The 16,204-nt window shown below is 23.0% G+C and overlaps 1 protein-coding gene across 1 annotated transcript; it reads left to right on the forward strand.

Moving 5' to 3' along the window:
• The first annotated feature begins 288 nt into the window (after nucleotides 1-288).
• LOC113560516 lies at nucleotides 289-6,893 on the forward strand. Its single transcript, XM_026966433.1, has 8 exons — nucleotides 289-352; nucleotides 691-855; nucleotides 3,222-3,415; nucleotides 5,467-5,593; nucleotides 5,671-5,801; nucleotides 5,876-6,007; nucleotides 6,405-6,476; nucleotides 6,729-6,893. The coding sequence occupies exons 1-8, from the start codon at nucleotides 289-291 to the stop codon at nucleotides 6,891-6,893; spliced, it is 1,050 nt and encodes a 349-aa protein (XP_026822234.1).
• The last annotated feature ends 9,311 nt before the right edge of the window (nucleotides 6,894-16,204 follow it).

Below are 16,204 nucleotides of genomic sequence, written 5' to 3' on the forward strand. Positions count from 1 at the left end.
CATGTAAAATGTTGATGATTATGTAACATTTTATTATTTACAAACATATATTATGATTTCATACTATAATGTACAATATAGTTTAATACATGACAGATGTCCTATTTTTTTTGTATTAATTATGGACATTATTAGGTAATTAAACAATTAATAAATTATAAATTTAATAAAAGCTTATAATTGATTTAAAATTGCTTCTATAATAAAATGCTATTCAGCAATAGTAAATAGTTGTTAGCACTTTAGGTAGAAACAATATCGCATACATAATACATTGTAATAATTAAAATGAAAATTATATTATTGCTTATTTTAAGTATATATTTTTATTCTCCATTAGTTTCAACACAAGGTGATTATAAAATTGTTTATTATTTATTATAATTTTTAATTGTATTAGTGACTCCAAAAATATTAGATAACTTAAAAGGAATAGAATAGGTTTGATTACGTTTTTAGCTAAATATAATTATATGATTAAATAAATTATTTAATCATAAAAATAAATATTAATAATAATATTATAGTATTACATACATAATATTATGTAAGAATATTTTTGTTTATTTAAATATCATTAAAATTAAATTTTAAATTCGTTCATCATTTTAATTGTTTAAACATTAAAACTGATAATTTGTTTGATTTATTATTTATTACATCCATAGAATATGTATTTCTGTGTTTAAGATGAGAGCAATGCAGATCCAGTAATTTGCAATATAGCTGGACAAATGTGGAACAGTTCTTATATATTTAATATAAATGAATTACCGGGACGTTGTGATATATTTATAGTAGGTCAATTTGCTTTTGACCGTGACGATTGTACCTATGTAATGGAAGCAGATGAAAGTAATTATAAATATCTTAAATACACATACATATTTTAGGTTGTAGATTGAACTGATTTTCAATGTTTCGGCTTTACGTTATGTGAGTATATATAGTCCTGTTTGTTAAATATATGGGGTGGCCCGTTTAAATGTATTTATTTACTATGTATAAATACAAAAAAACTATTTTTGAAAAAAATTCCACCAAGACAGTTTCATTTAAGGTATACTTACTTATACTATTATATTTTTTTGCATTCTTTTTTTATTTTTGAAACTGTTCTATGATATTTATATTAAAAGAGGAACATATTATGTGCATGATTTAATAACTTAAAAATTATACAACTCTAATCGTTTGCGTATAAAAGAAAATATAACGAATATTAATAAACAGATAAGTTGATGTACCATCAAATATCGAGAGGTACACCTTTTGATTTCACTTTAGATAACTAATAGCTTAATAATGGGAAAAAATAATTAATTATTCAATATTTAAAATGGAATTGAATGAATCAAGTATCAATATTTAAAATAGAAACAATGTGGAAAGTATATACTTATATAATAGGCTCCATTATATATTAGCAGATATCAATTGTATTTGAATAAGTGTAAGTTATTGTAATGCATGTTTTAATTTAAATTTGTATTGTAATTTGTATTTGTCACGCTAGCATTTATTGTCTTCGTTTTTCTAATTTTTACAGTTTCTAATGCGTATAACATAGCAAATTTACGTTCATCAGAATCGATTTTATGTTATTACTTTTTTATTGAAAATAAGGTAAATTTAAAGTAAATTAATCTATTACCAAACTAACTAAGAATATAATCTAAGGCAGTAAGGCATCTTATAGTGTTTTATAAATATTATACTTTTATAGAGTGAATTATATGCATTTTAAAGATGTAATACATTTTACATACCCAGCTATAACTCGCTTTAAAATAATAACATCAATAAAAAATAGTTTATACGAATGCGATTATATATCTAAAATTAAGTTTTATAAAGTATAATAGATAAATTCAATCTAATATTAAGACTAAAATAAATTCTGCTGAACTCAAGTTTATTATGTTATACCTATGTTAGTAAGACGGAGACAGCACATGCCAGTATCTTTTTAATAAATCATTGTATACCAAAAATGATTCACAGCTTATAATATTAAATACATTAACGATATATTTACATTACTATTAAAGTAATCATTTTTACTTTTTGTCATACAGTTGGGATTATACCGTATAAATAAGAAATAGCTTAATATTAATCTAAATACTTAAAAACCGTCATTGTATATTATAGAAAAATAAAATAAAATGTATAATAATTTCAAATTCCCGATAATACCTTTATATTACAACTATATAACTAAAATAGTTATTCTTTTTTTGAATACTTTATTTTGTCAAAATTTTAAATTCAAATGTCTATAAAATAAATTTTAAAATTATTTAAAATAATGATTATATTTGTAGAGTTACAAAAATATTACAATATATTTTTTCCAAAAACATTGTATTTGTGTATAAATTATAAAAATATAAATAAAAACTCCAAGTCCCAATAAATAATACTTTTGAATTACAACAAATTAAAATAAATAAAAATGCCATTCTTCGCGCATGTAAATATCAAATTACATCCAAATGTAAATCAAATATTATTTTTTTAAATACTGCTTATAATTTTTTTTATTTTAAAATTCTATGGTTATGTGGTAAAAAAATATCCATTGAATTTTCTAACTTTTTAATCTAATAAAAATCTGGTTTCGTATACAATTCAGTTTCTCTTTCATTCTTTTTTTTACTGATTATTTGAAAAGTATTCGGATGATTTTACTCTTGATCACCCCAAAGTACCAACTTCATCTATTTATTAACAAGAAACCACCCTTAATTATGAAAATCATATCATCTCTACTACTCCAATAAGTGATGACAGACATATTAATAAAAATAAAACATTTATTAATTTATTATCATTGTATAATGCATTCATAGTTACATTTCCTTGTTCGAATCTAAAATGAATGGTGTGTGACAGAAGTTGATCGGCAATAATAATATAACTAGTAATTAGATAAAAATGCGAAACTGGTTGTCAGTGACGATAACCAAATATAAATACAGTGGTTTTTTTATTACATTGTAATGTATTATACTTAATAACCGTTATTAATAACTCACCATTTATTTATTTTGGACTATTATATAATGACAAATGTACATATCATATCGATAAATTATTATTATTACCTATTTATACATTTTTATATAATTACTAATGAGATAACTAATACAAACTACATATTAAATACTTTATGTAATTTGTAATCATATCAATATTTTAATTTTTAATAATTATAGATATAATACAAAGTTTGTCAGAAGCTAACAAAATTGTTTTCTTAAGCATCGGGTTCATAGATGAAGATGATTGGGGCACAATTTTTGATCCTCCGGATATAGATTTATACAATACTCAAAAATTTAATCCATTGGTCGATTTTTTAAATAAATACAAAATTGGTGGTCTTATTATTAATTGCCGAGATATATATGTGAGTTAAATATGGTATTATTAAATTGTTTATTAAATCGTAGTTGTTACGTTCTAATATTAATTAAATTTTAAATTTTAAAATGATAAATTTTAATAATAAATTCAATATCCATAAATAAAACCAAAATATTTTATATTTTTTTCCATAATTTCTTTTACTAGAATATTAAATGTTCTGAATAGATATATTTCAATATAATCTTAGTCAGTATCATTAAAAATAGTATTACTATTTTATAAATATGACGTAGTGCCGTAGTAATATGTAAAGTCTAGTTATCTAATAGTATTAGTGTAAAGTTATTTCTAGTTCTCTAATAAAAAACCTTGAATTCCTAGTTTGAACAATCCGTGTCCACTTTTCATAATCTACGGTTGTGTTAAGCCGATCAGCTATTTATTAACAGTGTTCATTGTTTCAGTGTTAGTCTGCTCGCTCAATATAAAGTCTCACGCTTCGCTATCTATTGTACACATTTTTACTATCTATACTATTCTATAATATATAATATATTATGAATCTCGTTTGCGCATCAAATCTAAGTGTTCGCTTATACATTCTATATCTATCCATTATACTTCAAGCCAGGGGTCACCAATTACTATTTTTGAAGGGTCACATAAGGAATATGAAAATTTTTGAAGAGCCATCAACATTTTAAGTACACATTTTTAATATAATATATTAGGACAATATAGGTTTTATTTGAAAATTGAATGTAATGAGAACATTATTTTTAATTAATTAAAATAATTAATATTAAAAATATTTGAAAAAAATTAAAAGTAATTAATTAATTAATTATAAATACAATAAAATAGAAAAATTTTAGTGAAAAAAATGAACAATCGATAGCAACCGATATATCAACTGTTGTCGGTAAAAACCAATAATATTTAACAAAATAATAATTTACAACAATAACACGTGACACGTCATTTAATATTATCGTAATATGTGTTGTTTATTCTTTATCTACGAACTGGATAAAATTTTTTCGTGGGCCGCCATTTGGTGACCCATGCTTTAGGCTATACTTTTGGTCTTGCAGTCAATCACTATTTTTATCTTACAACATACTTTAAAAGTTTAAACAAGCAATCATCACCAGGACTTGATTAACCTTTTCTACTTCGGTTAAGTCAAACTCGTCTTAATTTCTTATACAAGGATATGTTGATATTCTTAGGGAAATTGTATAAGTTTACACTACTCAGAACAAAAAGATATAAATATGAAATTAAAGTTACCCCTTGAAACTCTTTCCTAGTAATTTGTATACATCACCAAAAAAATTGCTCGTTAAAAAAATTTAACGTGCTTGATTAAAATATTCTAGTACTTAAGTCTAATCCCTTCATACCTCCAATAACTACTAATATTACTAATATACTAATATTCTTCAAGAGTACAGCAAATATATGAGAGATATAAATCGAATGTCATGATTTTCAATGTACCCAAATCTCCATTAATAGACTTGTGGTCTTGAGAACTTGAGATGACAAGATCTCCCTTACCGCTCTTTTCTCTAAAATCTTTCAACTGATGCACTTTTTGAATTCAAACCAATCCGTCTGGGTAAAAATATTTCTTCTAAACCTAGACCAATTATAGGTGTCATTTACATTAATTAAGACACTGTATTTCATACTTGGTTCAAAATTCGTTCTACTAAGTCTAACCAAGCAGTGAATATACTTTCAATATTTATAGTTCACGACAAGACTTCGGCAGAAATGTGAGAAACTTAGATCCTACCATCTTGAATTTAAGCAAATAATAACGCAATAGAAACAAACCTCACCATTACTTACCAACACGATGTCCCTTACATACTTGTAGCCATGTAAAATTAACTTCCAAGTAACTCTCAACCACACATAAACCAAAACATCATCGGGCTAATCATCTACTTCTATCAAAACCGTCGTGGACATTGAACAAAACTCACCAACTGTTAACAGTTACACTACTATTTTTTGGGCTTGTCTCGTATTCCTGTAAATAATAGAAATAAAATAAATTAATATTATACTTTTTTTTAGGTTAAAATAGAAAATTTGGCACAGAAAATAGGTGACTTTGCCGCTTCCATTAAAAAAGAAATAGATGGATTAATAGTTGGTTTAATCATAACTGGTTTGAACTATGAAATGTTTCCAAATAATACACGTGAGTAAAATAGATGTTTTGTGTATACTTATAGGTTTTGTAAATTATTTCATAATATTTTAATTATGTTATTCAAGTTTTTGATTTTACATTTACAAATGATATTTTGGATACTTATTTCATTGATTTTTCATTTTTAAACGAATGTAATGAAAATTCAAAAAAAACTGGTACGAGTCCAATAACTAGTGAAACTATGACATCTATAGTATGTACCTGTTTTGTATAAATAGTAAAATTGTCTAATTTATAAGAAAAAATTATACACGCATTTATGTTCAGGAACAAGTCACTTGTGCTGTAATGAGTTCATCTATGGATAAATCAAAAATTTATGCTTTGATACAAGTAACTGTTACTATTCCAAAATCACTTGTTGCAGAATTCGATAAAGAGATCACAACTTATTCAATAGTATGGTTAATCATAAAATAAATAATTATTTTATTATGTATAGTACATTTAGATTAAAAAGAGGACATTATGTGAAGTAATTTATTTTACTATTAGCAATATTTGAATATTAAATTAATTTTTGATACAAAATTGCATTTTAAAATATTATTTTGTGTATTTTATACATGATATGAATAATATTATGCAGTATTGTTGCCATTATTAACTTATTATTATGTTATGAACTATTGTAAATGTAAATATAAACTATAATATATTAAATCTATGTAAAAAGAAGCTTAGCCCATAAAAATATAAAAAATAAATTAAAAATGTTAAATGTTTATGAAAATAAATATAATTCAAAGAAAATCTAAAAATGTATAGTTAAATTACTTTCTCAATCTGATTACAGTATTGTGGCAGTAACGATCTAGCTAATTCACACCAGTTGTGTGTGAACCCTTCAAAGCTTTCATATGATCAAGTAAATATATTAATAATATAATAAACAATTAAGCCAATATAAATTATAAATTATTTATCCAAAGACTTATCCGAGATTATTTTTTATTTTTACATTAATTTTTAAATAAATCTATAGTTTGTATAGAATACAAATTTAATTCAGAATTTGTTTCAGTTTAATCTACCTCTCTACATAGAAGGAAAATGATTAATTATATTAATTATGAATATTGTACAATACATTTTATTATAATTTTGTTGTTTGATTTAGGGAGCTTATGCAAAACAATTCTACATTGGAATATTCCTAGATAGTCTGGATGCAGATGATTATGAATGCAGTTGTGGTTGCGGAAAATTCCCAGTGTCAAATACAATTATTGATGGGTGGAAATCATGTACTTTTACGGAATGTTCTAAAATAGATGAATGTTAACCAATTCATTTTAAAATTAATAATAATAATAAAATCTATGATTTTTTTTCTTTAAACAGTTATAATCATCTAAATAATTTCTAACTAATCAATATACATGGTTGATTAATTAAAAGTAATAATATGTTTAACTACATCAATTAAAATATGTATTTCTGTTTAGTAAATATAACTTTTTATTGTATTGCATTATATTAATTAAAAAAAAAAAAATAATGGTTCTAAATGACTACATTAAACTATATGGTATGTACAATTATAAAAATATATGGAGAAATTGAGCTTAAATTTAAATTGTTCCATAGTTTAGAAAATAGGTAACCAATCTGCTGTAGAGTAGGTTTCGAATGTACCTCGTACTTGAGTAAATCACTGTAATGCATGTATTACATTTAAATTTGATTATAAATCATTACGTACGAAAAATGACGGTTTGTCAGCCTATATTACTATAAGTATAATTTATGTAATTTATGACATGTTAATATTGTTATAATAGAATTTTTTTTTCCTTTACTATATAATTAATACGACAAGTTAAATTTATTTTTGAAAAAACATTGCAATCAAAATATTATTTATACTGAATAATTACGTATTATATTTACAATGATTTACAAAAAAAAATATCTGTCTATTCATTAAAATAAGTAATGGGAATTTTTTGTTCTTAACCATTCATATCACAAGAAAGCTCCAATTCAAGGACAGAAACCACCCCTCAAAATATTTTCTCGCTTAAAATTGTTTTAAGAGTTTCATAGTATTCAAATATTATTAAAAAATTTACAAAAATACAATTACCAAGGTTCATTAATGATTACGGAACATTTAATAAAAAATAATTTGGATTTAGGGAGAATACAGGTTGCTAAGATGGACGATACAATCTACTATTTTTCTAATTTAATACACGGAGCATTAAACAAAAACAAAAAATACTTAGGTATGTTCTTGGACATAGCGAAAGCATTTGATTCAACATCACATGAAATACTGTTGAAATAATCTAAAACAATAATAGGATATAACACATTTTGATAATGGTTCTTACCATATCTCTTTAATAGGCCTCAAACAGTCGGAATTAAAGCCACTGTAAATGATTCATTTATTGTTAACGTTAAATATAGTGTACAGCAAGGAACCGTATAAGGTCCATCACAATAATTTTCAATTTATGTATATGACTTATTAAATTTGGATATTAATGGTAACATATTAACTTTTTCTGACGATACGGTATTATTTTTAGAGTGAATATTTGTCAAATGTGGGAAAAAAATCAAACATAGGATTGTCAGTAGTTAATAAATTATCAACGGACAATAATTTAATGCTTAATAAAGAAAAATCAAACTTTATACCTTTGGCTAGTTCAAACAAACCAAAGCAAATAATAATAAAATGAAAAAAACTGTGAAAAAAAATACAAATATTTGTAAAAAAAAAACTGTCGATATATTATAACTAGAGCAAGCTCAGCCAAATATTTTAGAGTAATATTTGATAAACATCTACAATGAAAATCTTACATTGAAATGGTATAGTAATGCATATCAGGAAATTTTTCTATATTTTTAATGAACTACGAAATATCTTGGATATTCCAAGACTAAAAATGGTATAATTTGCAATAGTTCAGTCAATATTAATGTGTGTAATAATTGTGCGGGGCTCAGCTTATAAAAACGTGTTTGAAGTTTGAACCATCATATATAATGCATAGACTGATTATCAGATTAAATTATTAAAAAAAAATTACATAAAAATAAAATATATATCCCATCAATGGATAATTGTTTCAGCTCCCAGTTTCAAATTTAGAACAAAAAATAAGTGACTTTGTCACTTCGATTAAAAATAAAGTAGATCAATTAAAAGTTGGATTAGTTTTAACTGGAAGAATCTATGAAAACTTTACAAATAATAATCGTAAATATAAAATATTCAAGTACAACAAATTATTATTGTTCTTAATATTTATGTGAATAAATTATTTATGTCTCAATTATGTTCTTCAAGTTTTTGATTTTACAAAAATAAATGATGTGTTGGAAATGTATGTCATTGATATGTCAAATTTAAACGTATGTGATAATGAAGCATTAGAAATCGGTTTGCTTCCAGTAACAACCACTAGTCCGGATATGACGTCTTTAGTATGCACTTATTATTAAAAATATTAACATTTTATAGTTTAAAAAGGAACATTTTTTTCGCACGTTTTTTTCAGGAACTTGTTACTACTGCTGTCACTAGTTCAACTATGGATAAATCAAAACTATATGCTGCGATGCAAGTATCTGTAATGATTCCAGAACCTTCTGCCAAATTCTTTTTGCATACTACAGATTATTCTGATGTATGATGCATTTTTTAATAAATATTTATTTAATGGTGGAAAGTTATTTTTATTTTAAAAAAAAGGAGCAAGTTTGATATACAGTAGGTGTAGAGTTAGTCACTGCAAATGAATGTATTAAAAATGAATTTAATGATATATCACAGTAAATAAATTATATGATTCTGAATGGAAATAATTTTTCAGCATAAATCACTAAATACATTATACAAAATTATGCTTGTATAGTAATCTGCTCATATATTTAATTTTTTTTTCTTAATTATAAAATAATTTGTAAATTTTCGATATTTTTATAAATTTTAGGAACTTTACATAAAATAAATAAATTATTAATACAATTTTTAAACTATTTTACCAAGAGAAAATTTTCCATTGAATTGAAAAAAAGAAATCAAAAATTTGTCTTGCCATAACTTCAAACGCTAATAAAAAAATATTTTAACACTATATTTTCGGTATTATATAATTGGTAACCAATATATTTATTAGGAATCTTATTGTGTTAAATTTAAAACGTTTATAACAAATAAAAACATTTAACATGCTTATTTTAGAGCAACTTATTATATTTTTCACGTGAAATAGATTTTTGGAATTGTTAAAATATCGTTTTTATTAATATTTTACTATTTTTTGGTTCAAAACATTCTAATCGTTATTACTTTGATTACAGTATTGTAGCCATACCGATCCTACTTCATGTACATGGTGTTCGAACCCTTCAAAACTTTCATATGATCAAGTAAATATAGTAAATTATATAGTATTATAAATATAAAAATTACATAACTTGTCTGGGGTTATATTTCCATTTTACAATATTACTTATTGATAAAAATATTTTCAAACATTTAAAAATAATAAATATATAGTTTTTTTAATGTATGAATTAATTATTGAATTTATATCAAAGTTTTATTCACATCTTTATAAATTAGGTATCTGAGGAAATATTTCGGCTGTTTCTACACAAGTATTGTTAGTATTATTTATTTTGTCGTTTCTTTCTTTTAGGGAGCTTACGTGAAACAGTTCTACTCTGGAATTATTATACAATATCTTGATGCAGATGATTTCGATAACAAATGTGGTTGTTCAAAATATACAGTATCAAAGTCAATAATCGACGGATGGAAATCAAATTCTTTTTCAGAATGTCCTACATTAAATAAATAAACTATATTAATCAATTTAATTAAAGATAAATAAAAGTTAATGATAAAATTTCACTTTTTTAAGCTAAGTATAATGTGTATTTCTGTTAAGTAAATATAAAATGTTATTGCATTGGCATATTGATTTAAAAAAAAAAAATTGATTTATAAATTTTAATAACATAATATGTACCAATATGTACAATTATAAAAAAATAGAGATAATACACTAGAAGTAAAGTCGATTAAAGGTAGAAAGTATTTAACCACTCTGCACGAGGCGTCAAGTTTATCTTCTAATTGAGTAAATCAATGTGTAATGTTTATTATGTTTATTTAAATTCAATAATAAATCATTGTATACGTAAACCCATTCAAACATATCTGGTTTATCCATTGACTTTTTAAAGATAAAGTACAAAATTTTAAAATTTTAAAATTATTAAGTATATTTTACGTTTGATAAAAGGGAGCAAAAGGTCTCCATAGCATGTATTACATTAAAACAAAAATATTACATTCAACCAGTATTTCAATGATTCATTTTGTTATTTCGTATGTAACATACAACATTTTAATGATTCACAACAAAGGGGACCGAAAAAATTTTACTTAAATTTTAATAAAAAAGTTAACGGAAAATTTACTGTCCTGTTCAAAATCATAACCAAAAATATGAAAGATGAAAAAAACCATTAGCCTACTTTATAGGCTAATGGTTACTATGGCTACTAATACTTGATTTGTTTATAAATCTTTATTTATAAACAAATCAAGTATTAGTTTTTTTTTATATAAGTAAAATAACAATTAGGGTGTGCGGGCCAACTTTAACAAGCTTTTGACTTATACGAAATGTCCTGATAAGAAACTCAAAATAAAAGTGACCAAAGAGAACACCTCGTCAAAGATAGTTGGATAGAATAGAAATGATAACAACGAATCAATAAAAATAAATAACACAATGGATTGGAATAGAAAGAGGAATTTGTTAGATGCGTACAAAAGGTCTATATGCAGTGGTGTTCCCATTAATTTTTTTGAGAGTATACTATATCATCAAATATAAACATTTAATACAATGAAAATATTTTTCTTATGGTAATGAGCATTTCAATAATATTGAAAAAAAAATCTTATGTAGTATACCCTATGAGAATACTCCTTCCTATATGGTTTGTATTATACGAAAAGAAAAATATTACTTAAACAAATCCGGTATTTAAATGATTGATTTAATGATTTGTCATTACTCTTATTTGACCATCTGGTACATAGTTATACATGGTTATAGGTAAAGAAGTTTATTTTATTATAAAAAAAAAATATATAAGAAATTATCGATAAGAACATTGGGTTATAATATGAATGAACTGTCAATTGTTAGAAAATTGATTGGCTTGAATTCTAGAAGTGCAATACAATGATATCAATATATCATAAAAATTACCTATATTGGGGAATTTTTGGCGGATGTTTTATACAACGATTTTTTATTATTATTATTATTAATCTACTTACTTCAGCAACATTAACATGGTTGTTAACATTAAGGTTTACATTTTTTTTTTTTTTTTTTTTTTTTTTTAATTGCATATTTTGTTACTTAAATTTATTAATAAATTTCTTTATTTATTTAATTCTGATTTTTTTTTAATAAATTTATTTCTTTGTTTGATATTTCTATTTGAGGTCTTAGGATTTTAAAGACATTTTCTAGTAGATTGTTTTTTTTTTTCTTGCGTTTTCGTATTTGAGACAAGAGGATTTTTGTTTAAGTTTTGAACAACCATTTAAAATCATTCCAAATCCGGGTTTTTCGCTTTAATTTTACTGTTTAGTTAAGTTAAGTAAATATGTAAGTATAAGTGTGTAAACATATATTGTTGTTCTATTAAATTGGCTGTGTTTCTATAATAATTCCAAAGAGAAAACTATAGTTGAATGCATTAGGTATCCGTAATTCTTGTACAATTTTTTAAAGTGTTAAATTTTACGGTATAAAAATTATTGTCATACTACATGACTAATGAGTATGGTATTAGAATCACTTATATTGATTAATTTGAAAAAAATATTTGCTATATATTAAAAAAATTATTTAGAAAAACTTCAATAAGTTTTAATACTAAAACAAACAGCTTTTTTGACTAGTTGCAACATTTATATTCTGTTTAAAAATCATCTAAATTAACTTTTTTTTTAACTGTTGGAATTCTAGGAACTATAATATTAGGCAAATAAAACAAAATATTTAACATTTTAAATTGATATTATAAATAGAAACTATATCAATAAAAAATATTATCACATGAACACCCCACTGAATTGCACTGAATTAAAATATCGACTTCCAACTCAATAATTATGTATTTTTTAACACCATTACTTCTTCCGCTATAACTTTTTTTTTTAATAAAACTATGATTTGAATTATGTTTTTAGTTTATTTTTAGTTTTTTTTAATATTTTATATAACAGTTTTTAAATAAAATAAGATGGAAATAATTTTTTTTAAGTAAAAATCTTAAATCAAGAATAATTATAGTACGTGCAAAAACTATAAATTTCAAAAATTTTAACATTATTTGAACAAACGATATATTTTACACGTTAATAACATTATTGTACAATCAATACGTCCAAATACGTCAAATCGTTCCTCTGAGGACCTAAAATATATTATGATTCAATATAATTCTTAACATAGTTTTAGTTTATAATTGAATCGTTATAGTTACAAAAAATAAAAACTAACCATACAGCGGATTAAGTTACAATTTATAGTACTAATCGTTATTTTCATAATATAACTGAAAACAAAAAAATGAAACATTTTAGATACAATTTAGATGATTATATTATTATTACGAGTATATACTAATTACTCACATATATTTTAATTTTTATATTTGTATACCATTAAATACAATATTTGTTTAGTACATTTATATCACATGTGTTCTAATTTTAGATATTAATCATAAACATTATTTATTGGTTAAATAATTAATAAATTATAAATGACACTTAACAATTTATTTAAAATTGTTTTTTTATAATAAAATGTTACGAAACATTTAATGATAATTGCAATAACTTTAAGTTGATATAATATCTCATCTAATTCATGTAATAATTAAAATGAAAATTATATTAGTGCTTATTTTGGGTATACTTTTATATTCTCCATCGATTACAGCACAAGGTAAATAAATTGTTTTTTGGAAAAAATACCTACATAATTATTATTTTAAGTGTTTACAAAATTATTAAATAAATTAAATTAATAAAATACATTTGATTACATTTTTTGATAGGGTAAAAGTATATTAGATTATTCACTATAATAAAAACTACTATAAAAAATTATTTATTTAATTATTCTAACACTGATTTTTAGAATTACGAGTATAAAAATAAAAACTTCTATTTTACAAAGAAAATTTCTTAATTGTACAGTAAATTATTTGGTAAATAATCTTCTTCAAATTGTTTATGTATTCATAACCAAAAATGTATACAGCAATTTCGTATTTATCAAAATAATAATACTAAGGATTATAGTCCTTAGATATGATTTTACAAAAATAGAAAATGTATGTTATATTAGTTCAAGTATTTATTATTACTTTGGCCATTTTTACAAATTATTTATATTGATAGACATATTACATATAACAATTTTTATAAAATCATCACCTCCATATCTTTAATTCGAACCCATTATCAAACACATATTGTCTTAAGTATATAAAGTTAAAAAAAACCGACTGGTTCAAATTTTTATTTTTATTTTCAATAAAATTATTTAATACGTTATGTATAATAGAAAAAGGGTTTTCATTTTATAAACAATTTTTTTTTTTAATAAAAAAAAAAACAAATAAAGATTTTGAAAACATAGTCTTTAAGTATACTTGAAGTTTCTAAAAATCATATTTTGAAAAATCAAATAATGATTGATAAAAAGAGTAAATTAAAATGCTTAAACTCGTCATTTTAATTCAATTTTTATTGAAGTTTAAAATATTAAAACTAATAATTTTTTTAATTAAATATTAATTCTATCCAATATATAGTAATATTGTATGTGTTAAAGATGGCAGTTTAAATCAGATAATTTGCGAAATAGCTGGACATGTCTGGACAAGTCCTTATATATTTAATGTTAACGAAATTCCAGAACGTTGTGAATCATTTTCAATTGGTCAATTTGCTTTTGACCGTAATGATGGTACTAATACTCATGTAATGGAAGGAGATAAAAGTAACGATAAACAAATTATACATTAGTTCATTTAAATTAAACTGTTTACTCATTTTTGTTGATACTATATGAAAATATATAAATTCCAACTGATTATACATATATATTATAAAGGTATAAATAAGGTAATCTGTTTAGCCATATACCTTAACCATTAATAAATTTAAAAAAAAGATAACATTTCTTTAGTACAATATTTTTTTAAGAGACCAGGTAAAATAAATAATACTTAATTGTATTCTTTTAGAATGAATTTTAATTAAATTTTTATCAAATTTTATTCATTCTTCCATAAAAATTATTTAAAATCATAAAAATGCACTAAAAATTTAAAAAAAAAAATTTAAAAAAAGTTATATTTTTTAGTTAATTTATGTGTGAAATTAATTTTATGCTTGGAAAGCAATGTTTTGGGATATTTTGAAAGAAATGCAATTTGCATTAAAATCCGTTCTCTACTTATAATTATTATATTGATTATTATATAATATGTGATGCTAGCCAAACATTCTTACAATGTATTTTAAGTGATTTATTATAATCTATAACTGTAAAATATTACCATTTAATTATTTTTAATGACTAAATAATACATAGTAAGTAATAAATAAACATAATATAATATTAATAACTTATTACCATTGTGAATAAATGTTAATAACTGTAAGTTAACTTATACATGCTATACTCTATTAGGAATGAGAACAGACCTCTTGGACGCATGGGCGTGGCTTTATTATACAACAGGCGTACAGGCGTAGTTGACTCAGTGCGGTTGACAAACGAATGTTGTCTGACCGCTACCCGATAAAAACTGGTCGTTGCCAAGGTCTAATCTCATTCCGAATAGAGTATAAATTATATTAAATACTGTATATAAAAATATTGACATTTTGATGATAAAAGATATCATAAGAAGCTTGACAGAAATTAACAAACCGGTTTACGTATCCATTGGGTTTGAAATATCTGATGATTGGGACTCAATATTGAGTCCCCCGGATCCCAATGTATTCAAGAAGGAATCATTTGATCCATTTATCAATTTTTTAAATACATATAAAATCACTGGTATTATGATTAATTGTCGAGACCTATATGTGAGTAAAAAATTTGTTTGAAATTATTTTATTTTATTGTAGTTTTAAAGTTCTATATAAACTGAAAGTTAAATACTTAAAATTATGATAATTATTTAAAATAATCGTAAACAAAACCGAAATAAAATTTTATTTAGTTTTATTATGAGGATTTTATAAACTTAAAGATGTATTTGTTACTTCAGTTACTGAATGTGGTACTGATGACGAATTATTTCGACTTATTTCTGATTCTTTGATAAATGACCTTAAGTTTTCACACATTATCATATCATTATAAATTTATAACACAATAAATAAATAAATGCAATAAAATTCATTTCAACTAAAAAACTTATATTTAAAATAAATATCTTACATAATACAAACATTTTATTTTAATTAAATAGATAATATTTTTTTAGGCTGGCATAGAAAAC

This window comes from Rhopalosiphum maidis, chromosome 1, assembly GCF_003676215.2.
Source record: "Rhopalosiphum maidis isolate BTI-1 chromosome 1, ASM367621v3, whole genome shotgun sequence".
NCBI lineage: Eukaryota > Metazoa > Arthropoda > Insecta > Hemiptera > Aphididae > Rhopalosiphum > Rhopalosiphum maidis.

Bases quoted from the DNA above. Each gene is read 5' to 3' on its own strand.
- LOC113560516 (XM_026966433.1), top strand. From the start codon at position 289: ATGAAAATTATATTATTGCTTATTTTAAGTATATATTTTTATTCTCCA. The intron at 3,416-5,466 runs GTGAGTTAAATA...ACTTTTTTTTAG, and splicing joins TTAATTGCCGAGATATATAT to GTTAAAATAGAAAATTTGGC. The intron at 5,802-5,875 runs GTATGTACCTGT...ATTTATGTTCAG, and splicing joins GTGAAACTATGACATCTATA to GAACAAGTCACTTGTGCTGT.